This window comes from Crinia signifera, chromosome 8 (genome assembly GCF_055691185.1).
Source record: "Crinia signifera chromosome 8, ASM5569118v1, whole genome shotgun sequence".
NCBI lineage: Eukaryota > Metazoa > Chordata > Amphibia > Anura > Myobatrachidae > Crinia > Crinia signifera.
In genome coordinates, this window is record NC_139224.1 from 33174904 (window position 1) to 33199512 (window position 24609).

The 24609-nt window shown below is 47.5% G+C and overlaps 1 protein-coding gene across 11 annotated transcripts in view; it reads right to left on the bottom strand.

Moving 5' to 3' along the window:
* Window positions 1-24609, bottom strand: part of LOC146025912 (interferon-induced very large GTPase 1-like) — a 226550-nt gene that overhangs the window by 25321 nt on the left and 176620 nt on the right. Inside the window, exons 1-4 of one of the 11 annotated variants that reach the window (XM_083156108.1) lie at window positions 17831-17895; window positions 8790-8835; window positions 8180-8225; window positions 5691-5776 (exon numbers count right to left, since the gene is read on the bottom strand). The exons of the other annotated variants lie outside the window; for them this stretch is intronic. Coding sequence (XP_083012234.1) covers window position 5691 — 1 coding nt within the window. The 5' untranslated portion in view covers window positions 5692-5776; window positions 8180-8225; window positions 8790-8835; window positions 17831-17895. Of the gene's footprint in view, window positions 1-5690; window positions 5777-8179; window positions 8226-8789; window positions 8836-17830; window positions 17896-24609 lie in introns of those variants that run through there. 11 annotated transcript variants of the gene reach the window in all.

A 24609-nucleotide genomic window follows, 5' to 3' on the forward strand; every position in this document is an offset into this window, starting at 1 on the left:
CAGAGTTCCCCCCGCACGGCTGCGAATGGATGTTTAACATAAAAATCCATTCTCAGCCTTGGGTGTGGGGGCCAAATCATTTGATGGTCAGCGACCATCGAATGATTTGGCAGGTGCATACAAATCTAAGACACTCTCTGGTGTCTTAGATATCGGTGCTCCCTGTACAGGAAGAGGGCGGGCAGATGACATCCTGTGACGTCAGCTGCCCTTCCCCCACACCCTCGTCACACTCACATTAGCATGGGAACACCCAGCATTTTCATGGGAACACTCATGAAAACCTGGGTGTTCCCATTGGTGCAGCTTGTCGCCACCGCCCCACACCCCCTGCCCGCACGTGCCTGCTCTCACCCAGCATCTGCATTTATATAAAAGCGCATGCACAAATCATCACTCCCCAGTGCGGACATGCGGGCATGTGATGTAACCAAAATAAGGCCCTAAATGGATAGTCCCCGTGGGATACATTAGTTGTGGGAATATACTGCAGCGAATAGGATACCACCCTTGAAAGGAAGATAAGTATTACAGTATGTACTGTATAGTACAGTACTTACTGGTGTGGAGATCGGCTTGGGCCTATTTTCTCCTCAGCTAGTGGCTGGGTAGCGGGGTACTGAGGGATGTCTGCTTTGCATGTGGCAGGTAGGGATGGAGGTGCAGAGGGCCAGTTGCTCTGCAGTCAGTTGGTGGGTAAAGTGGTATAGTGGGCTGCCTGCTCTGCAGCTGTCGAGAAGGGAGATGGGTTTCGAGGTCCACCCCAGCAGGTGGGGAGAGAAGTGCAGAAGGCCACCCACTCTGTGGAGCTGCAGGCAGGTGGGGAGAGGGGGTGCGGAGGTCCATCCAAAGTGGAGCCACCACTGGGTTTGGGAGATGGGGGTGAGGTGGTCCGACCACAGTGGAGCTACTGACTTGGTGGGGAGAGAGAGGGGAGTGAGGCGGTCCATTCACAGTGGAGCTGCCACCAGGTATTGGGAGAGAGGGGGACTGCGGAGGACTATTCTCAGTGGAGCTGCTGATGGGTGGGGGAGAGAGGGGGGTGCGGAGGTCTGTCTACAGTGGAGCCGTCACTGGGTGGCGAGAAGAAGGTGTAAAGATCAAGGTGGGGTCCACTGTGCTGCAGTGAGGAGGGGGTACCGCAGGCTGCCTGATCACTGTGGCAAAAACATTCAGTCAAATTGTTTAAATCAAACAGGTTCAACTACAGTACCGTGTCTGAGCAACAGTTTTTGTCCTTTTCCAGATTTTGAGAGCAAATTCCTGAAGTAAATATTACATTTGCTCCTATCCAGTACCAGATTTTTATTCCATCCAAGCAACTAGTTTAACGGTTGGAGGAAAGTTGGTCTGATGTGTGGCCATCATAAGCAGTCAGCAGTAATAAACCACCACTGTTTGGCTTTATGAAAGTTCCGGCCATTGCTAGGTGACAGGGAATCACCCGGTCAGCAGCTCGCTGGTTCCCTGGTAAACATGGAGGCCGGGTGGCTGTAGGAAGAATCCAGAAGGGGCCAGATTCTCTAAGCTTCAAAAGTGATAAATTGGAGAGTGATAAACAACCAGCCAATCAGCTCTTGTCTGACATTTTTCAAACACAGTCTGTGACATGGCAGGTAGGAACTGATTGGCTGGCTGTTTATCACTATCTATTTTATCACTTTTGAAGCTTAGAGAATCTGGCCCTAAAACTGCGGAGCAGTTCAAACCGCTGCTAGGCATTTGGTCATTAAAGGTGCTGGTCTGGACTGTATGCTATGATTGGCTACGTCTACCTGTTAATTCCTCTCTGCCCTGCCAGAACCTGTCAGTTATACTATAGGTTCTATTTGGTAGCATCGTCCTGGCTCCAGAGTTTGTCATCTTCAAACTTGTGTTTCTAGTCTGCAATTATAGTACTCCTGACTTGCAACACCTATCAGCATCCCTGTACAGTTATTACCATCCCTGGCTGTGCAATTACTACAATCCTGACCTGAAACACTTGTCAGAAGTCCTGCATGATACAGTATATTCTTATCTGCTGTGTATATCCAGCATTCCTGACCTGCAACACCTGTCAGATGTTCTGTACTGTATATTCTGCTAATCTGTATATCTCTGATAATCAAGTCCTGTATTCCTGACCTGCAACACCTGTGAGAAGTCCTACATGGTAATTGTCACCTCTGGCCATGCAGTCCTGCTTTTCTGACCTGCATCATCTGTTGGAAGTTTTATATGAAATTATCTTCCCAATCTGTGCATTCCTGTGCACCAGTATTACTGGTGCTTCCTCATCCTGTCATCCTGTAATCCTGGTCTGACTATCTAGCTCAGGCATGTCCAAAGTCAGGCCCGGGGGCCAAATGTGGCCCGTGCTCTCATTTCAAGTGGCCCGAAGCCTCCAGCTGTAAGCGGGCAGAGTATCAGATGTGGGAAGCACAGCACAGGACACTAAAGGTGGGGCCCCGGCGAGCACGCCTTTACCTTGATGTCTGCTGCAGTGAGGAGGTGCCGGCCGCCACAGTCAGATGTGTTTGGCATCCTACCCCTGCTGCTGCAATCGTATATCACCCTACTCCACAATCACAGTGACAGCAGTGTGTGTGTGTGTGTGTGTGTGTGGGGGGGGGGGGGGGGGGGGGCAGCAAGGGGGAAGCTTACTCCCGTAACATGCAGTGCAGAGGAGGGCAGCAGCGGGAGCCCAAGCATCTCCTGTCCTTGTAGTGCCTGCTTTGCCTCTTCTTCCTCTGGCTCACACAAGGGGCTGGGAAACATACAGAGAAGGGAGTGGGCAGAGTGGGGGTACATACAGCGAAGGAGAGTCAGGCTGGGGGACATACAGTGATTGGAGGCAGTGATGGCCATTCAGAGAAGGGGGAGCAGGGGCAGGCTGGGAGGCACTGATGGACATTAAGATAAATGGGGCAGGCCGGGGGACATAGTGAATGGGTGCAGAGTGGGGAACATACAGTGAATGGGGGCAGGCTGGGGGAAATACAGTGAAGGGTCAGGCTGTGGGACATAGAGTGAAGGGGGGCAGAGTGGGGCACCATTCGGATGTGATTAATGATTCAAAGAATGTCAGGCTGAATGGTCGGCCCCCACACACTTCACCAAATCTGGCCCTCATCGCAAAAAGATCGGACACCCCTGATCTAGCTCATCAAGTCTAGAGTGGTAGAAATCTATATTAGTTGTTACTGTATATTGTTACCTGAGATCCCCAGAGATGCTGCATGAGCCCTTAATGTTACAATAACAGGTGATAGTTAATGGTAGAAGACCTTGTGTATTATCACTCGGGTGTCATGCTTGTAGAATCTGGTATATCAGAACCATGGTTAACACGGGTATGGATCATTGGATAGACAGCAAATAGGTAGACACCACTAGGTCAACATGCATGAAGGTCAACATGCATGAAGGTCAACATGCAGGAAGGTCGACATGACTGAAGGTCGACATGACTGAAGGTCGACATGCATTAGGTCAACATGGGGAAGGTCGACAGTCAAAAGGTCAACATGGGGAAGGTCGACAGTCAAAAGGTCAACATGGTTTTTTTGGGGTTTTTTTGTCCCGAAAGTGGACATGGACACTGAAATATAACACCGCTATTTTATTCTCCCACTATGCCCAAGTGGATGGTAGGGCATGAAATACCGCCTGTCGGCACATGTCGGCTCAAACAAAAAGTGAAACACCCCATGTTGAACTTTTTTGACTGTCGACCTTCCCCATGTCGACCTAATGACCCTGATGACCTAACCCATGCCGACCTTCAATCATGTCGACCTTCCCACATGTCGATATTCAATCATGTGGACCTTCAATCATGTCGACCTAATGCTTGTAGACCTAGTGACCGTATCCCGTTAATGTGTAGAGGAAGAACAATGATTTCAAGCATCACCCTCCTTTTAAAGTCTCTTATTATAACTCAGTTATCATGACAGAGTGATCTCCAGTCTTGCACGCGTCAACACTTTCACCTGTGTTAACTTCAGAATCACTGACATGTCAGCTGTTCCTTTTGTGGCAGTGCTGAAATGTAAAGGAAATGTTTTTGGGATTAAGGGGCCGATCGTGCTCAGGAGGTGGGACCCTATTTTTTTTTCCTTTTTACACAATTAGCGCATGTGCATTCATTTGCATATTTTCGTAACTAAAATTAGCATATTTTCATGACTAAATTCACTCCATTTTGCATTTATCAGCCGCAAATCCGCATCACATTAAATAGTAAAAAAAAAAAGTTAATTGTCACCCAAAGGGTCCAAATGTATTTCCCCGTTTCTTATTGATTTATCAAGGGCAAAACATGCATAAAATTAGGAGATATATCAGGCAAAAAGAAAACCATGAAAAACCATGAAAAAGTTCTGGCTTATGTGACTAGGGACCTTATTCTGGTTCACATGCAACGCAATGCTGCAAAGACGTCCCACCCTGCAGTCGCCGAGTTCCCCCGCACGGTTGTGAATGAATGTTTAGCATAAACATCTATTCACAGCCTTGGGTGCGTGGGCCAAATCATTTGATGGTCACGCAAATCTAATGCTGTGTACACACGGGGGCGATAGGGGCTATAATCGCTGGGAATATGGTCGCAGGCGACCATATTGCCAGTGATTGGAGTGCGCACCAGCGATAAATCGCCGGGTGCGCTCTCCCGTTTTCTGCCCCATTGTAATCGCTGGTCGCAGGAGCTTGCTCCTGGGACCAGCTAATTACCTCTGCGGCTCCCCCGGCAGAGGTTCGTTTTCATCAGCGACCATCTCTGGTCGCTGATGCAAAGGAGACACTGGGCAATATATTGCTCAGCAATATATTGCTAGCAATATATCTCCCCCGTGTGTACGGGGCTTGAGACACTCTCTATTGTCTTAGATATGTGTGGTCCCTGTACGGGAAGAGGGTGGGTAGCTCACATCCAGTGATGTCAGCTGCCCGCACCCTGCACCTGCGTCATGCCCACATTAACATGAGAGCGACCAGCGTTTTCATGGGAACCCCTCAGGACACTTGCAGGGGTGCCTTGGGTTGGTGGACCAAGATCAATTCATATGATTTATGGCCAATGTACCAGGCAAAACCAGTGCTTGTGGCTGCCAATCATAATATATGTGGACAAACAGAAGCAAATCCTGTCCCTCACCAGATAACTGTGACATAAACACAATGCACTTAATTATTATTTTTTTTCTTCAGAATTTCTCGATAATAAATATTTGGCCTAGAGGTGGGTGCCTTGAAAATATTTTGATGCTCTAGGAGGGTGCAGTGATTCCAAAAAGTTTGGGAACCACTGCCCTAAATGTTTAGCCCCCGTGGGATCCATTAGTTGCTGGAATTTAGTGCAGCGAATAGGATACATCCTTAAAAGAAAGATAAGTATTATGTACTGTATAGTAGTAGTCAGGGCTATTTTTCAGCAGGCTCCAGCAGGAACTGAGGCCCTTATTCTAGTTCACTCTTTCTGACAAAATATTTCTTAGATGGACAAAACCATCTGCACACTGCACCAGGTGTAAAACCCCACCCAAATCTAATTCTCTCTGCACAAGTAACACCTGCCTCACCCGCAGTGCACATGGTTTTGTCCATCTAAGAAATATTTTGTCAGAAAGAGTGAACTAGAATAAGGGCCTCAGTTCCTGCTGGAGCCTGATGAAAAATAGCCCTGGTAGTAGCACAGTACTTACTGGTGTGCAGATCGGCTTGGGCCTATTTCCTCCTCAGTGGATGCCTGGGACACATGGGTCTGGTTCCTGCGGCGAGCTTTCGATTTCTATGAAAAAATCAAAACCGTATTTCCATAATTAAGTTTTAATAAATGTAAAGATGTACTAATTGCTACAGTAAGTATAGTACTGTAAATAAATGATTGTACAGAAACAAAGAAACAAACAAATTAGCGCGAACAGGATAAAAAACAGATAACCTTAACCAGTTAATATTAAAGCCATAGTTATTGTTTGCATACATTAGCTGCACAGCAGGCGGGGGAGGTGGGGGGCAGGAACAAGAGACCATTGGACTCGGTATCTGGACTCATGATAGATTGATTCTCGGTTGACCACTATGGGTCGACAGTGAAAAAAAGTCGACAGGGTCAACAGGTCGACATGGTCCAAAGGTTGCCAGTCAAAAGGTTGACAGGGTCAAAAGGTCACAGTGAAAAGGTCGTTATTGTCAAAAGGTCGACATTCATTTTTTTTTACAAAATTTGGAGCCAATGTATCGACAGGCAGTATTTCATACCCTACCATCAACTACGACATGGAGGGAGAATATAATAATGTGCCGAGCGCAGCGATGCACCGAGCTTGAAGCACGGCGAGCAGTGCGAGGAGACACGGTACACTTAGACTATGTCGACATAGACACCCAAAAAACATGAAAGTCATGTTGACCTTTTCCATTTCGACCTTCTGACCACAACAACCTTTTCACAGTAGACATTTCTACTGTCGATGTTTGAATCCTGTCGACCTTTTGACTGTCGACCTTTTGACCCTGTCAACCTTTTTGCTGTCGACCTTTGGACCCTGTCGACCATACTGTATGACTGCAGATCTTAAATACCATTACCCTGGACTTAATAATTTATAGAAGTGGCCTCACATGGGCGGCACCGAATCAAATGTGGGAGCAACCAACAACTGAATAAGCAGGGTTAGGAGAGGGTCAGGTAGGCAACCCTGTACTACAACCAGTGGCTTAACGACAATTTTTTCTCCCCCCTGCAGAAAAGTTTGTGGTGCACCCTCCCCCCTATACATATGTAATAACCAGACCTTGTGTTAATGTGTACATAGCAAGCAAACAGACTTTTATCCTCATTTGGGAGACAATGCTTAAGAGATTTGTGCAGAATAGACATTGATAGGGGAGCTATTATGCCCCTTGGTCCGGATATAATGTATAATGGTTTAGTCCAGCTGTTTAACTAAAGCAGGAGGGCTACGGACTGGACAATATCCCCTGCAAAGTAGGGGAGAAGCCCCTGTGAATGGATACGGTGGTAAAAAGAGACTAATAAAGTTGGGGGGCTCGAGCCCCAGATCCGGGTGCCCGTCGCATAACTGTGGGGCGCGTGAGGAAGCACATAAAAGAAGGCAGCCGTTAACGGGAAAAACAGTAGTCCCCTGGGGAAGCCTAGTGACTGCAGAGCTGCGCAGCCAGCAGCGGTGGACAGCGTTGCTGGGGAAATAGCCACGATACTTACCGGAGGGCTTGAAGAATCCAGCGGAGGGCCCGGCGGCATCCCCACTGTCTGCGCCGGGTAGCGGAGATTGACAGCGCAGAAGGGAGCGCTCCGTCAGCAGTGTGCCAGTGGCTGAACTCCGGTGACCGGGTGCAGGACCCGAGCGCATCCCGGTCCACCAGGAGGTGTGACCCCGCCCGCTGGGCGGACCCGGAGTTCATAGCACCAATACCGAAGGTGAGCCGGGTAGGAGGAGGCCGGCGCTGGGCGGTCCCGAAGCCGGCAATAGTGAATGCTGCAGCAAGAGGCGGCGCTGGTGTGAGGAGGCGCGGCCTTGCTGAAAAGCAGCCAACGGTAAGCACCTGATGCAGAGAAGAGGTGTGACGCACTTAGGCCCTCCCAAAAGGGGTGTAGAAGGAGACTGAGGCAATAGCCTGGGTAGTGCAGCGAGTGAGCTACAATCGCAGGCAGAGACTACAATTACACTCAGCAAATGTCCGTTTCCCCTGCATTTATTACTGCATTTATGTAAGGACTGTGTGTGCATTGTGAGACCTTGATTCGCTGGAACTTATATGGGAGGCAGAAGTTTTGCCCTGATACCGTAACCTGTGTAAACAATATTGCCAGATTTAGGAGAAAGCCTGCTGATGATTTGGCGGAGACAGTTACAATATTAGTTCAAGGTAATAAACGTACAAGTAGCCGCAGACTAGCTATTAGGGCACAGGAGAGAGAAGAATAGAGTATAAGTACTGTTGCCCTCAGAATAAGTAGGAATACTCAGACTATGAGGAACTAAAAACTGGTCCCAAGGACACACCACCAATACCTTTTAATAAAGAATATCCAGCAGGACAGACCTTACAGCTGTTGTAACGGGAGAGCAAAGAAAGGGCAAGTAAAGTATTGGACAGGGAGTGAGTGTGACAGCTAACATACTGAAGTGGATACAAAGGCTTATGAGCAGCACAGCACACTTACCGGGAAACGGAATGCCAGTGTTCTTCAGGGAATGTCACAGTAGTTTCTAAAGATAAAAAGACAGGCAGGATCAAGCAAAGTATCTTCATATGTTACAGAGCCTAAATAGAGCAAGGGATTCTTATTTCAACTGACAGCATTAAATATGAGAGGTCTAGTCCATTGAAGCACAGGATTACACATTGTAGCAAAGGCGTTGATACTTTGAAAGCGAGAGGTTACTGTCAGAATCAGACAGTGTGGCTTGATATAACAATCCGTAACATATCTGGGAAACCTTTGGGACACAAGTTGAGCTGCCTGTATAAAGTGAAATGTGCATTTAGAACAGTAAAGTTGACTTTAATTTATTCAAGGTAGATGTGTATAGTAATTGAATTGTTAGAAGAACAACTCTGAAGTTTATTGTTTGCACTGCAATTTAGCTAACCGAAATAGGAGAATTTATCGCATTGTTGATTAATTGAGATTGTTTTGCCATTGTATCTGTTATACGTTGACATGCATTGTCTCATATCCTGTGAAAGATGAAAAGTTATCTATGTAATTAATATAATATCTTAAATGACAAATTAAACTTCTTATTATAAAAGAAATTGCTTACACTTACCGACAAGAGAAGAGTCTTGGAAGTAGAAGAAGGAAGCGTATAGAACCTGAAAGAGAAAGGTAGAAAACAACAAAAATAAAGTTCCAGTACATTACACACATATATATAGTGTAGCTGTGGCGGCACTCTGATGGGCAATGCAGTCCCAATAGGGATACTAGCTTGATCGCGATATAAGTGCTGCGGTGCCTTCCAAGCTTCAGCTCACAGCCGTGAGTCAAGTAAACATGAGGATGTAGGGACGGTGGCACTCGCAGAAATGAAAACTCAAGGCAGGCTTAGTTTAAACTAAGCCTGCCTTGAGTTTTCATTTCTGCGAGTGCCGCCGTCCCTACATCCTCATATATATATATATATATATATATATATATATATATATATATATCTATATTACTCCAATATGCTGGCACTCAGGTAGATCCAGAGAAATAGGTGCCTTCCCAATATTATGATACAAATTCCAGCTGGGGGGGCGGCACTCAAATAAAGCAGTCAAATGAACATGAAAGAGACAAAGTGTATTAGCGCCAAGCGCTTTCGGGGAGTATCCCCGTCCTCAGGGCATAAATACACGGGAGAGAAAACTTTCTTTTCCCGTGTATTTATTATTTATTAAACTTTTCTCTCCCGTGTATTTATGCCCTAAGGACAGGGATAGTCCCTGAAAGCACTTGGCGCTAATACACTTTGTCTCTTTCATGTTCATTTGACTACTTTGACTGCTTTATTTGAGTGCCGCCCCCCCAGCTGGAATTTATATATATATATATATATATATATATATATATATATATATCATCTCACCCAGGCGCAGATATCCTGCTGGAGGAGGGAGGCAGTGCCACTTGTCCGGCACCTGGCGCCCATGCCGCCCCCCGCTCCCGCAGTGTCTCTGCCACTGAGTGTAGTGTGACAGACTCACTGATTGTCTGTCACACTCACTTGTCCAGCCCACGCAGCCCCTGCTCCCCCAAGCAGCAGTGGGGGCTGCTTTACAATATCTCCGCCACTGACTACACCTGTGTAGAAGCCATTGCTTTCAAACCTCCACATTTCAAATAAATAACATTTATTTCTCCATTGTTGGTTAGTATTTTGAAATGAGGGTGGCCCATTATCCAATTGTTTGTGGTGTTAGATTTAGGATTAATTATCTTAGTGTGGCAGAAGTGCACAAGGTTTAATATTTGTTTTAGTTAAAAAAAAATTGCAGACAGATACACTAAAAGCATTAGCAAATTATAAGCATATAAAAGGTTACTTATATGTTAGTTGGGTGCCCAATTAGCATACGTATTAGGTACGTTAACTTCGTGAAATCACATCGCAGCACATTGCATGGGCCATTTTAAGAGCCGTGCGATGCTATGTGATGCAATGCGATTTTCCTATGTAATTTATTCATTGCTCTCTTAGCCCCGGGGGATTGCATCGCGTCGCACCTCCCGCAAAATCGCATGCGATTTTATAGGGTGTGCGATGCCATTAAATGAGCTATACAAAAATATCATTGTATGATATACAATGAGGTTTTAGGCCTCCCACTATCCACGCCACCCCTAAGCGTAGCGTGTGTGTGTATAGGTAATTAAAAGCTCTTATTGATGATGGATCATATACAGTATGTATCAAGTCATTCACAGGCACGCGTAGCCCCATGGTTGCCTAACTGACCCTCTCCATGCGGGAGAAAATGCTCTGTTCCTGGACTTCCCTGGTAATGTATGATTGCCAGCACCTGTGGTGAAACACCTTTCTTATCTATTAACTAGCTCCCCACAGGTGCTGGCAATCATACATTACCAGGGAAGTCCAGGAACAGAGCATTTTCTCCCCGACGAAGAGGTTCAGGTAGGCAACCCTGATATAAAAGTCAGTGGGAACTGACTTTTATTTGCTAGCACCAGGACGAAGACAGGGGATGCTGGGTGTTCCCATGGTTGATCCCTGTCCCCGACGCCGTCCGCCCTTGGCCCACCCTGAACTTTGCGAACGGCTCGGCGACTCGGCCCCGTCCGAATGAATAAGAATCACCCCCTTACTGGTTAGCTGCAAAGGGTTTGTGTTCAAGCAGGAGCACACCCCCTTCCGTGCATATTTTAGCATGTACGTTTGCAAAGGAATTAGTTACAAATATTTGGCGCACGTGCAGTATGAAAATAGCGCATGCGCAGTATAAGACATGATGCCCATGCTGTGAATTTGCAGGCAGGTCTGAATCAGGCCCATCGTGTTTTGCTATCACAGGCAGGAATAGATCACTGGCTGTACGATATAAACCGCAGCAGTGAAAATAGGTTAATGCAGCACATTACATTCTTATGTAACAAAATAAAAAACCCCGTATGTTCTCATCCATGGGTGTGGCTCATAGGGTCGACACAATTAAATTGACAGTGAAAAGGTCAAACAATATTGGTAAACAGTGAAAAAATGAAATGAAAAAAGTCGACATGCCCTATGTCAATATGGTCAAAGGTTTGACACGAAAAAGGTGGACACGATTCTTTTATGTTCTTGGTGTCTGTAGACGTAGGGCAGCATGGACACCGTATCAGTATACCACACAAGGCTCGCGCACAGTCTCACGCTGCGCATGGCACATTATTATATCCCCCCTCCAGGTCCACTGGGATGGTGAAGTATGAACAAGGGAAAATGCATGTCGATCTTTTTCATGTCAAAATTTTGCTCTTTTTGACCATGTCGCCATAATGTCAAGCTTTTCCATGTGTCAACCTTTTTACTGTCGACACTGTTGACCCAATGACCGCATCACCTCAAAAATTATAACAAACATATAGTGACAGTTTTTAACTGGTTATACCCCGATATACAGGCCATCATACGTAAAGAAAGACACAATGTATGTGACATTTTATAACGGACATTGAGATCACTTCTTAATTGATTTGGGATTATACAATTAATATTCGCTAAGCTGCAATTAAAGTATCGCTAGTTAAAATACAGTCTCAAACAGGTCTTAGGTCGACATGTCATTAGGTCAACACAGACATTAGGTTGACATGGGGTTTGTTTCTCTTTTCTTTTCCGACATGTGCCGACAGGCGGTATTTCATGCCCTACCATCCACTAGGGCTTGGAGGCAGAATAAAAGTGTGCCGAGCATAGCGAGCCATGCGAGGGGATGCGGTGTTCCAATACGGTGTCCATGTCAGCTGTGTCAACATTCTGGTAAAAATCTGGTCGACCTTTTGCCTGTCGACCTAGCCCACATCAACCTAATGCGTGTGTCGACCTAATGGCATGTCAACCTAAGCCCATGTGTTGACCTTGGCTCATGTTGACCTTCAGTGGCCGACCCAATGCATGTCGACCTTAGTGCTGTGGACCCTATGACCGATACTCGATTCATAGTGGCAGAAACACTTAAGAATAGGAAAATTAAAAACACAATACATTGCCGACAATGTGTGCCGACAAAAACGGTGATTGTAACCTATAAGGGGTATGGGCATACTTGCCTACTTTTTTTAACTGATTTCAGGGAGATTCCATACCTCCCCACAGCAAAGTAGGCGTGGCGTATTAGGCATGATCATGTCCCCGTTGCGGACAGACTCGCACTGTGCGGTCTGGATTTTTTGATGGGAATTGAGTATTGTCGGCAACCTACTATCAGCCTAAACAAACACAGGGGTCACCTGCCTACACACACACACACACACACACACAACCACGGGTCACTACCAGCCTACACACACACACACACACACACACACACACACAGGGGTCACTACCAGCCTACACACACACACACACACACAGGGGTCACTACCAGCCTACACACACACACACATAGGGGTCACTACCAGCCTACACACACACACAGGGGTCACTACCAGCCTACACACACACACACACACAGGGGTCACTACCAGCCTACACACACACACAGGGGTCACTACCAGCCTACACACACACACACACAGGGGTCACTACAAGCCTACACACACACACAGGGGTCACTACCAGCCTACACACACACACACACACAGGGGTCACTACCAGCCTACACACACACACACACAGGGGTCACTACCAGCCTACACACACACAGGGGTCACTACCAGCCTACACACACACACACACACACACACACACACATACACACAGGGGTCACTACTAGCCTACACACACACACACAGGGGTCACTACCAGCCTACACACACACACACACACACACAGGGGTCACTACCAGCCTACACACACACACACAGGGGTCACTACCAGCCTACACACACACACACACACACACACACACACACAGGGGCCACTACCATCCTACACACACACACACACACACACACACACACACACAGGGGTCACTACCAGCCTACACACACACACACACACACACACACACACACACAGGGGTCACTACCAGCCTACACACACAGGGGTCACTACCAGCCTACACACACACACACACACACACAGGGATCACTACCAGCCTACACACACACACACACACACACACACACACACACAGGGGTCACTACCAGCCTACACACACACAGGGGTCACTACCAGCCTACACACACACACACACACACACACACACACACAGGGGTCACTACCAGACTACACACACACACACACACACAGGGGTCACTACCAGCCTACACACACACACACACAGGGGTCACTACCAGCCTACACACACACACACACACACACACAGGGGTCACTACCAGCTTACACACACACGGGTCACTACCAGCCTACACACACACACACACACACACACATGGGTCACTACCAGCCTACACACACACACACACACACACACACAGGGGTCACTACCAGCCTACACACACACACACACACACACACACACAGGGGTCACTACCAGCCTACACACACACGGGTCACTACCAGCCTACACACATACACACACACACGGGTCACTACCAGCCTACACACACACACACACACACACACACACACAGACAGGGGTCACTACCATCCTACACACACACACACACACACACACACAGGGGTCACTACCAGCCCACACACACACACACACACACACACACACACACACACATACAGGGGTCACTACCAGCCTACACACACAGGGGTCACTACCAGCCTACACACACACACACACACACACACACAGGGGTCACTACCAGCCTACACACACACACACACAGGGGTCACTACCAGCCTACACACACACACACACACACACACACGGGTCACTACCAGCCTACACACACACACACACACACACACACACAGGGGTCACTACCAGCCTACACACACACACACAGGGGTCACTACCAGCCTACACACACACACACACAGGGGTCACTACCAGCCTACACACCAGGGTTGCCGACCCTCCCGGAATTACTGGGAGGATCCCGAAAATCGGGTCCTCCTCCCGGCCCCCCGGAAAAGTGGGCAACCCTCCCGGATACCGGGGGACCCCCACGCCACCCCCCGATGGTGGCGTCTTCTTACATACCTTTGGATTGAAACCCGTCAATCCGCGGGTCTCAGAGGAGGGGGCGGAGCTAAAATCGCGTCATTTTAGCCCCGCCCCCTCCACGGAGATCCGTGAATTGGGGTTTTTACCATCCTGGGGGCGGGGCTTAATGATGTATGGCTCAAGTCCCGCCCCCCGAACTGCAGTTGGAAGTCTCCTCTCCGGGCTTCTCCCGGAGAGGAGACAGAAAAAGTCGGCAACCCTGCTACACACACACACACACGGGTCACTACCAGCCTACACAGACAGGGGTCACTACCAGCCCACACACACACAGGGGTCACTACCAGCCTACACACACACACACACACACACACACACACACACACACAGGGGTCACTACCAGTCCCTGCATATACACACACAGGGGTCTCTATTGGCCTACACACACACAGGGGCCACTTCCAGCCCACACACACAGGGGTCACTACCAGCCTACACACACACACACACACAGGGGTCACTACCAGCCTACACACACACACACACAAACACACACACGGGTCACTACCAGCCTACACACACACACACACACACACACACACAGGGGTCACTACCAGCCCACACACACAGGGGTCATTACCAGCCTACACACACAGGGGTCACTACCAGTCCCTGCATATACACACACAGGGGTCACTACCAGCCTACACACACACACACAGGGGTCACTATCAGTCACTGCATATACACACACACACACGGGTCTCTATCGGCCTACACACACACACAGGGGCCACTTCCAGCCCACGCACACAGGGGTCACTGCCAGCCTACACACACACACAGGGGTCACTACTGTCCCCCCCGCCCACACACACACAGAGGGGTCACTAGCGGCCAACACACACAGGTCACTACCGGCCCCCCACACACACAGGGGTCACTACCTTACCACCCCCCCCCACACACACACACACACACACATACACAAACAGGGATCCTACCTACACATATGAACAAATGCTCAGTGCCAGCCTAAAATTCACAGGGATCACTGCCAGTAAACACACACACACACACAGACAGAACAGAGTTAGGCTATACACACACAGTGCCAGTGTATTCACACACAATGACACACACAGTGCCAGGTTTAATAGATACACCCATACAGAGGCGTACCTAGATAATCGTGGGCCACATAACAAAAGTTTGTAAGGGCCCCTATTTAGCAACTGATTGTGATAACATACCTCCCAACTTTCGAAGTGTTGCAGGCGGGACGATGCTCCTGCGCGCCGGAGGCGTGCCGAATTTTTCGGGGGGGGGGGGTGGCCTAATTTGGGGGCGTGGCCTATACTCGCGGTTCTTCCGCGAGGCCACGCCCCCATTTTGCCTCTGTGAGCCTCTAGCCATGCCCCCAGCCCGCTGTCTGCGGGAATAGACGCTGTGCGCATGCGCACAGCGTTTATTCACCGCTGCTTAGCAGCTGACAGGGGGGACTCCCAACAGCCCCCCCCACACCGTGGGACACTGCCGCCCACGGGTGGGACATCGGGACAGGCCCTGACAATCGGGACTGTCCCGATAAAATCGGGACTGTTGGGAGGTATGTGATAAATGTATGTAAAACATATACTTAGACAGCAAAGATGGGCCCTCTTCAGCTCTGGGCCCCCTTGCACCTATGGTAGTTATGCCCCTGCACCCATAGGTCACCTACATACACACATTAAAGTCAGTGGCAAGCTAAAAAAACAAACAGATCACATGACATAGCTGCCTACACACAGGACCAGCCAGCATGGAGCATGTACATGTACTACTACTAACCTGGGAACGGAGCCCTCCCCCAGCCTCTCCTCCAAGCTCCCAGCTGGCAGGTCTGTCAGTCCTCACAGCTGCTTTCTATGCCGGTCCCCGTCTCCCCCCTCCTCCTCTGTGTCTCCAGCATGCAGCAGTAGCAGCTCTCAGATGAGGCAGAGGGGAAGAGGCCAGAGGGGCAGGCTTCACTCACTGCTGCTCGGAGTCTCCCTGCTTGCTGATAGCTAGCAGGTTCTCACATGCGGCTCACACGCTGACATTGCGCAGTAGTTCCAAGCCCCGCCCACAACGCGCCAGACTAGCGCATGCGCAGTCCGTTTTTTTAAGCTCAGCTTTGAAATTCCGGGGGATTGGGGGGGCTTTGCGGGGGACCGGAAGAATGGTGTCTAAAGCTGGAGCGTCGGCAAGTATGGGTATGGGTAATAGGGTCAACACTATGGTCGACCACTAAAGGTCAACAGTGCTTAGTTCCACACATGAAATAGTTCAACATGGCTAAGGCCAACCAAGTCAGAAAGGTCGACACAAGCATTAGGTCGACAATAGGAAGGTCGGCAAAACAATAGGAAGCTCGACACAAGCATTAGGTCGACAATAGGAAGGTTGACATGAGTTTTCATGTCTTTTTGTCCCCAATTTCCAAGTACCTATTGTATTCTGGCACCACGCCTTAGTGGCTGGTAGGGTATGAAATACCGCCTGTCGCCACAAGTCGGCTAAACAAATAAGTGAAATCTCATGTCGACCTTTTGGCTGTCAACCTTCCCATTGTTGCTGGTGTATCGCTGTGTGCTGAGCGATTTGCGCTCAGCATGGACACCGTGTGCCCCGGACATTAGTAAGATCTACTGTACTTGTTGAAGGAAAGACACTGATACGTGTCTGGTATTGTTCATGTAATGTGTATTACAACAAGTGGGTCCATACACTGTAAGTGGCCACAAGAAACCGTATTAAAAATGCATGAGGGATCATTGAGGCAGATGTATTACCCCATTCAGTGGTGTTTCTTCTTTTATGGAGATCTCCCTAAAAAAAACACCACTACACCCCCTGGGTCTGGGCAGTGCTGCTGAACAGTCCATCAGCCGCTGCCCGGCCCTGCCCCAGGCAACCCGGCTGTGTGCTGATTGACTGGTGCATTATCACCTTCCACTTTTTCACTTTACCGGGCTTAATACATCTGCCCGACTGTTCCTTCTAACCAATGCAAGGGAATGCCACTGATGATTCCTTTTGAATGTATTCATCTCTAATTGCTTTTTTTTTTACCCAAAAAACATAACAGCTGCATAATGTGGGTAAGGTGCAATGAGGGAAACTGCTAGTCAGGGAGATTGTTGCTATTTCAGGGAGTCTCCTGCAAAATGCAGGACAGGCAACTAAACCCAGACAATTTAAATCCTAAATCCTTATTTTCTGTACTTTGATGATATCAGTAAATTACAACCAGTTATACTACATCGTATGAAACTGAAAGAACATAGCCTGAGTATACACTAAGCGATATATAGTTAAAGATAAGCATGATATCGTTATTGTTACCGATATACAGTATATTGTGAGAATCGCTCAATGAGTACATTATATATCATTAACGATGTGTGCTCCCCTGTTGTCTGTTAATGCCAGCACTGCCGATATAGTTAACAATATCAGCGGCGCTGGTGTTCGCCCAGTGTGTGCACTGCTATACTGTACATAATGTATAACAGCTTTTTATTTGTTAGTTCCCCAGTATAATAATTACCTTGCTTCTGATGTCTGTCTGCAGTCTGCAGAGTTCTGCTTCAATCTGCGTGGGGAAAGCAGCTGCGACCATTGTATTTATAGGGAAAATTCCTAAACTAGTTTCACTTTCGCCCTCACACATATAGAAATCAGCCCATTTCCAGGAAATCGCAGGGAAGGAGGTCAAAAGGTTTTAACAAAAATGTTGTTTACACGCTATATTGTATAACATTCACTACAATGCTCTGCATTATAAATTCTCGGTACTTGTTTCCTAACATGGCGCCACTGATGTAGATTGTATGACATTGGGTGTGTAAAATCGGTCGCATCGCATCGCATGCGACCAGATCGCATGCGATGCGACCAATTTGACCCGATTTTTAATTGTACAGCCACCCTGATGGGTAATTACTATGTCAAATGCCCCCCCATTGTTAACGCCACGATCAACGCCAACCCGAAGCGTGGCGAGCCCGAGAGGGGCGGCGGTACGCATCCTCCGACCTTTTCATACCCCCACTATCCACGTCGGCGTGAAGTTGATTTTATATAGAGCCCGAAGCGTGGCGAGCGCACGAGCATGACTTCACATGTATTGCGCGTCCCCTCGCTGGGCTCGCTGCGCTCCCCACACTATATAAAATCAACTCCACGCCGACGTGGATAGTGGGGGTATGAAAAGGTCGGAGGACGCGGGTTGGCGTTGATCGTGGCATGGCGCTAAAAATGGGGGGGCATTTGACATACTAATTAACCATCATGGTGGGTATACAATTAAAAATTGGGTCTGGGGGGGCATTTTACATTGTAATCTGCCATCAGGGTGGCTGTACGTAGTAAAATCGGGTCGGTCGCATCGCATGCCATTGTAATGGCATGTGATGCGACCGATTTTCAAATTGTAGGGGAACGTCTTTAAACCCCGAAAATCGGGTCGGTCGGCTCTGATCGGGTCCCATCGCATACCTTAAGTTATGGTATGCGATGGGACCCGACGGGTGCCGTGCTAGGAAACAAGTACCAAATTCTTCTTAATAGTATTAATAATAATAATAATAATAATAATAATAATAATAATAATACATACCACCCAATTACAGAGGGACAGTTCTGCTAATTGGACACTATCCTGCTGACCCACAAGAACAGGGGGGGGGGGGGCAGTTGGGGCATAGTTGCCTACCCTCCTTCATTGTGCAGGAGACTCCCTGAAATAGCAGCAATCTCCTTCTCTCCCTCATTAGTCTAGCAATCTCCCTAATTTCTCCTAGCCCACATTACACTGTTACATTTTTTTGGGAAAAAAGCAATGAGAGTTAGATACATTTACATTGAATCATCAGCACCGTCTCCTAGCACTTTACTAAGTACAGCAGCACTTACTAACTGCTCTGGGGCTCATCTACATTTGGATATATGCAATTTTAAAAGCTTCCTCTCAAATATAGCTGTACACACCCACGCTTCTAGGTGTGTACTGCTATATCACAATCTCTCCATATATGGAACTAGGGATGTGCACCGGCCACTTTTCGGGTTTTGGGTTCTGATTACCTTGAGGTTTTGGGTTCTAATGGGTTTTGCCAAAACACCTCCTAAGTGTTTTGTGTTTGGATTTCTTGGGTTTTGGGTTCTGATTTTTTTGTTAAAAAGGCATAAAAACTGCTAAAATCGCAGAATTTTAGTTTTTTTTTGCTCCTACGCTACATTAACCTCAATAACATTAATTTCCACTCATTTCCAGTCTATTCTGAACACCTCACACCTCACAATATTGTTTTTAGGGCAAAAGGTTGCACCAAGGTACTGTAGCTGGATAACTATGCTAAGCCACACAAGTGTGCGGCACAAACACGTGGCTCATCTAAGAGTGGCACTGCAGCAGCAGACAGGATGGCAGTTTAAAAAAGTAGGCCCCAAAAAGACCCCTATCTGGGTAGATACGGCAGTATTAGGCAGTGGGCCCAGTGGCGTAACTATAAATTTTGCTCCCCCCAGCCAAAATATTTTCTGGCGCCCCCCCAATACTAATATATTATTATACTATTCATATAAGGTTAAGGTTGGGCTTCAGGGGGATGTAGTTAGAGTTAGGCTGTGGGGGGTGTATAGTTAGTTACAATGTGGGGGTGCGGGGTGTATAGTTAGTTAGGCTGCGGGCGTGTATAGTTAGGGTTGGGCTACAGGGGGGTGCATAGTCAGAGTTAGGCTGAGGGTGTGGGGGATGTATAGTTAAGGTGCCCATACACGCTACTATAGCAGCAAAATATGTCCTGCTTTTTGTACTACCCACAGATCACATTGCATGCAAATCACATGCAAAATGCATGCGCTGCGATCCATCCCATAACGCATCCCAATGCACGCTGCTATCACAGCGTGTATGGGCACCTTAAATTAGGTGGTGGGGGTGGTGTATAGATAGGGCTAGGCTGTGGTGTTGGGGATGTATAGGTAGGGGTAGGCTACAGGGGGTGTATAATTAAATTTAGGCGGGGGGGGGTGTATAGTTAAAGATAGGCTTCTAACATGGCCTATACATGTCACACGACCATGAAGGTTAAAAATGTAAACACTCTTCACTCTTTCCAGCTGCAGTAGTTGTGCTCTTGACAATGTCAGTCAGTGACTCCACTGTCCAAAAACACACACACAAAACTCAATTTAGTCAGGAAGCCAAACCTAGGACCTTATTCCGGTTCGGGCGGCCAAACGTACGTACGTTCCGCATCACCGTACATTTCCCGTACGCGGACGGTAAGGGAAAGTCCACCCACAAAACAGCCGCATACGGACAGCCACAAAGACCGACAAAGGGGAGTGGCATACACTTGAGCGTACGCCACGGTACACGGACGGATCTTCTCAGACACCGATAACTGGCGTACAATAGAGCGTACGCCAACGTTTACGGACGGGTCTCCTCCGCTAAAACACCGACAGCTTACGGCTGTCTGAGCGTAAAGCCACCATGCACGGACGGGTCTCGCCTGTTTTCAATGGAAAACTCAGTGTTTGTCACCCATCGTGAGAGTGAGCATACGTCCGTGCACGCTGACATACCCTTCACATATATGAACCTGCTAATCTAGCCTTTCAACTATGATTAAGACAATTAAATGAATTATTCTAATTGTTATTCAATTATTGTTTTCTATTACCTCAATTGTCTACCTTAATGAACACACTAATAAAAATAAATTGTAACCCTCCTTACATGTATATTTATTATGCTCTAATGTTGTATTGTAATTAGAGATGTGCGGCGGGCACTTTTTCGGGTTTTGGTTTTGGATCTGGATCTCCCTTCGGGTTTTGGATCTGGATTGGTTTTGGCAAAACCACCCTTGCGGGTTTTGGTTTTGGATCTGGATTTTTTTGGAAAAATGCTAAAAATTGCTAAAATAATAGATTTCGGGCCTGTTTTTGCCCCTAAAGTGTTATTAAGCTCAATAACATTAGTTTCCACTCATTTCTAGTCAATTTTGATCACTTCAGAGCTCACAAAATCGTTTTCATTTACTGTAGTAGGGCCATAAGGTTATCCCGAGGTAGCTGGATGACTAAGCTAGGAGACAGAAGTGGGCATCACATACATGTGGACCTTACACTTCCAACCTGGCACATGTTGGAAGCAGAGCAGCACTACAGGGGCAGACAGGGTGGCAGTTTAATAACCCCCCCCCCCCCAAAAAAAAGAGCAAAGAATACAAAGATGTGCAAGTTGAAATTGTCCTTGTAGCTGCGCTCCTCTGTTAGAACCTCCACACAAGTACCAAGAGCCCAATGTGGATTGATTTTGCAGTTTGGCATGTGCAGCCAAGGAGCAGTGGGCGTTTGGTGCAGCATTGACTGTGTCTGCAAGGTAGTATCTGTTTGGATCAGTTTAATATCCAACAAGACCCCTATCTGGCGTGAGGTCACGTGGTTTGTGAACGCTGGGAGCATTACAAGTTACCTCCTTATCCAGTTTGATCAGACTGGCTAGGCGTGCGTTCCATTTCCTCCCTCACCACTTAACCACTTTACATGTGTTCCTCCCGAAGCCACGCACTTGGTCTAGTACGCTGACCATCAGCAGCTGTTGGGACTTCTTCTTCCCAAACATTTATCAATCCATCCATACTATCCCAAAAGGAGGATAAATACTCTGGATGTCACTGATGACATATATTCTTCCCCAATAGAGAAGGACCGATCTTCGTTCAAAGCTATACTAGTAGCTGCGCTCCTCTGGTAGAAGATCCAATCAAGTACCAAAACCCCTGTTTGGCTTGATTGTGCACTCTTCCTCGTGTTCAGCCAAGGAGCAGTGGGCGTTTCGTGCAGCACTTATTTAGTCTGCAAGGTAGTATCTGTTTAGATCAGTTTAATATCTATCTGGCGTGAGGTCACGTGGTTTCTGAACGCTGGGAGCATTACCAGTTGCCTCCTCATCCATCACCTAATGGGTGGAGGGGGTGGGGTAATTGGTGGCAGGGGTGGGGTAATTGGTGGCCTCCACCTCTCTAGGACCCCAGGTTTGGAGATCCCTATATAGTCTACCCTTATAGACCGCTATCTAGGTAGTAGGGTCAATTTGTCTGCGACATCTGTCACCCAATTCACCGCTAAGGTTAATTTGTTTGAGTTGGCTGGCTAGATGTGTTTTCCCTTACCTCCCTCACCACTTCACCAAATCACGTGTGTTCCTCCCGAAGCCACGCACTCGGTCTAGAAATGGATAAGACCATGGATGTCCCTGAGGATGTTTTCATCCATTATGGATGGGGTGGAGAGCGAATCACCCATCTCCCCACCATTCATCCATCAAAGATTTAAAAATTTATGACGCTACAAAGAGCCAACAAATGACGCAGAAAGAGGTGCAACAAAGATTTGCTGGGGCTCTCCCACCCATCCATCCGGGACATCCCATCCAAAAAAAGAAGTACGATAGGAATGGATAAGACCATGGATGTCCATGAGGACATATTTTCATCCATAATGGATGATGTGGAGAGAAAAAATCACCCATCTCCCCTCCATTCATCCATCAAAGATTTAAAAATTTAGGACGCTACAAAGAGCCAACAAATGACGCAGAAAGAGGTGCAACAAAGATCTGCTGGGGCCCTCCCACCCATCCATCCGGGACATCCCATCCAAAAAAAGAAGTACGATTGGAATAGATAAGACCATGGATGTCCATGAGGACATATTTTCATCCATCATAGATGATGTGGAGAGAGAAACCACCCATCTCCCCACCATTCATCCATCAAAGATTTATAAATTTAGGACGCTACAAAGAGCCAACAAATGACGCAGAAAGAGGTGCAAGAAAGATTTGCTGGGGCCCTCCCACCCATCAATCCATCTGGAATATTCCATCCAAAAAAAGAAGTACAATAGGAATGGATAAGACCATGGATGTCCATGAGGACATATTTTCATCCATAATGGATGATGTGGAGAGAAAAAATCACCCATCTCCCCTCCATTCATCCATCCAAGATTTAAAAATTTAGGACGCTACAAAGAGCCAACAAATGACGCAGAAAGAGGTGCAAGTAAAAGAATTGCTGGGGCCCTGCCACCCAGACATACATCCGGGACATCCCATCCAAAAAAGAAGTACGATAGGAATGGTTGAGACCATGGATGTCCATGAGGACATATTTTCATCCATCACAGATAATGTGGAGAGAGAAATCACCCATCTCCCCACCATTCATCCATCAAAGATTTAAAAATTTAGGACGCTACAACAGCCAACAAAACGACGCAGCAAAAAAGGTGCAAGATGACATTGTCCTTGGGCCCTCCCACCCACCCTTATGTTGTATACAGGACATGCACAGTTTAACAAACCAATCATTTCAGCGACAGGGACTTCAGCGGCAGGGACTGTCAACTGTGGCTGAAATGATTGGTTTGTTTGGGCCCCCACGAAAAATAAATGGCAATGGGCATTGCACAAACTGGCTTTACAAGATGTCATCCTCAGCATCAGATTCCTCAGCCTCATCCTCTTCTTCACACACAATTAATTCGTCGTCGCTGGAATCAACCAATACAGGAGGACTGTGTGTATTAGGAGGACGTAAGTGCTGGTGAAGGAGGTCAAGTTCGTGGAATTTGAAATTCATTTTTATGAACATCATCTTCTCCATGTTTTGTGGAAGTAACCTCCTACGCCGATCGCTAACAAGGTTCCCAGCTGCGTGAAGACTCTCTCAGAATATACACCTCCTTCAATTTCGCCAACTGCTTTTGCAAAAGGCCTATCAAGGGAATGACCTGGCTCAAGCTGGCAGTGTCAGAACTAACTTCGCGTGTAGCAGACTCAAAGGGCTGCAGGATCTTGCACACCACGGAAATTATTCTCCACTGAGCTTGACTCAGGTGCATTCCCGTTCCTCTCCCTATGTCATAGGTCGAGGTTTGGATGGCCTTTTGCTGCTCCTCCATCCGCTGAAGCATATAGAGGGTGGAATTCCACCTCGTGACCACCTCTTGCTTCAGCTGATGGCAGGGCAAATTTAGCTTTTCTTGCAAGTCTTGCAGTCTCCTGCACGCACATGCAGAATGGCGAAAATGTCCACAAATTTCCGAACAACTGACAACATCTCTTGAACACCCCTGTCCTTTTTCAAGAAATGGTGCACCACCAAATTTACTGTGTGAGCAAAACATGGGACATGTTGGAATTCGCCCACATGTAATGCACTCACAATATTGGTGGCATTGTCGGATACCACAAATCCCGAGGAGAGCCCAAGTGGGGTAAGCCATTGCGCAATGACTTCCCAT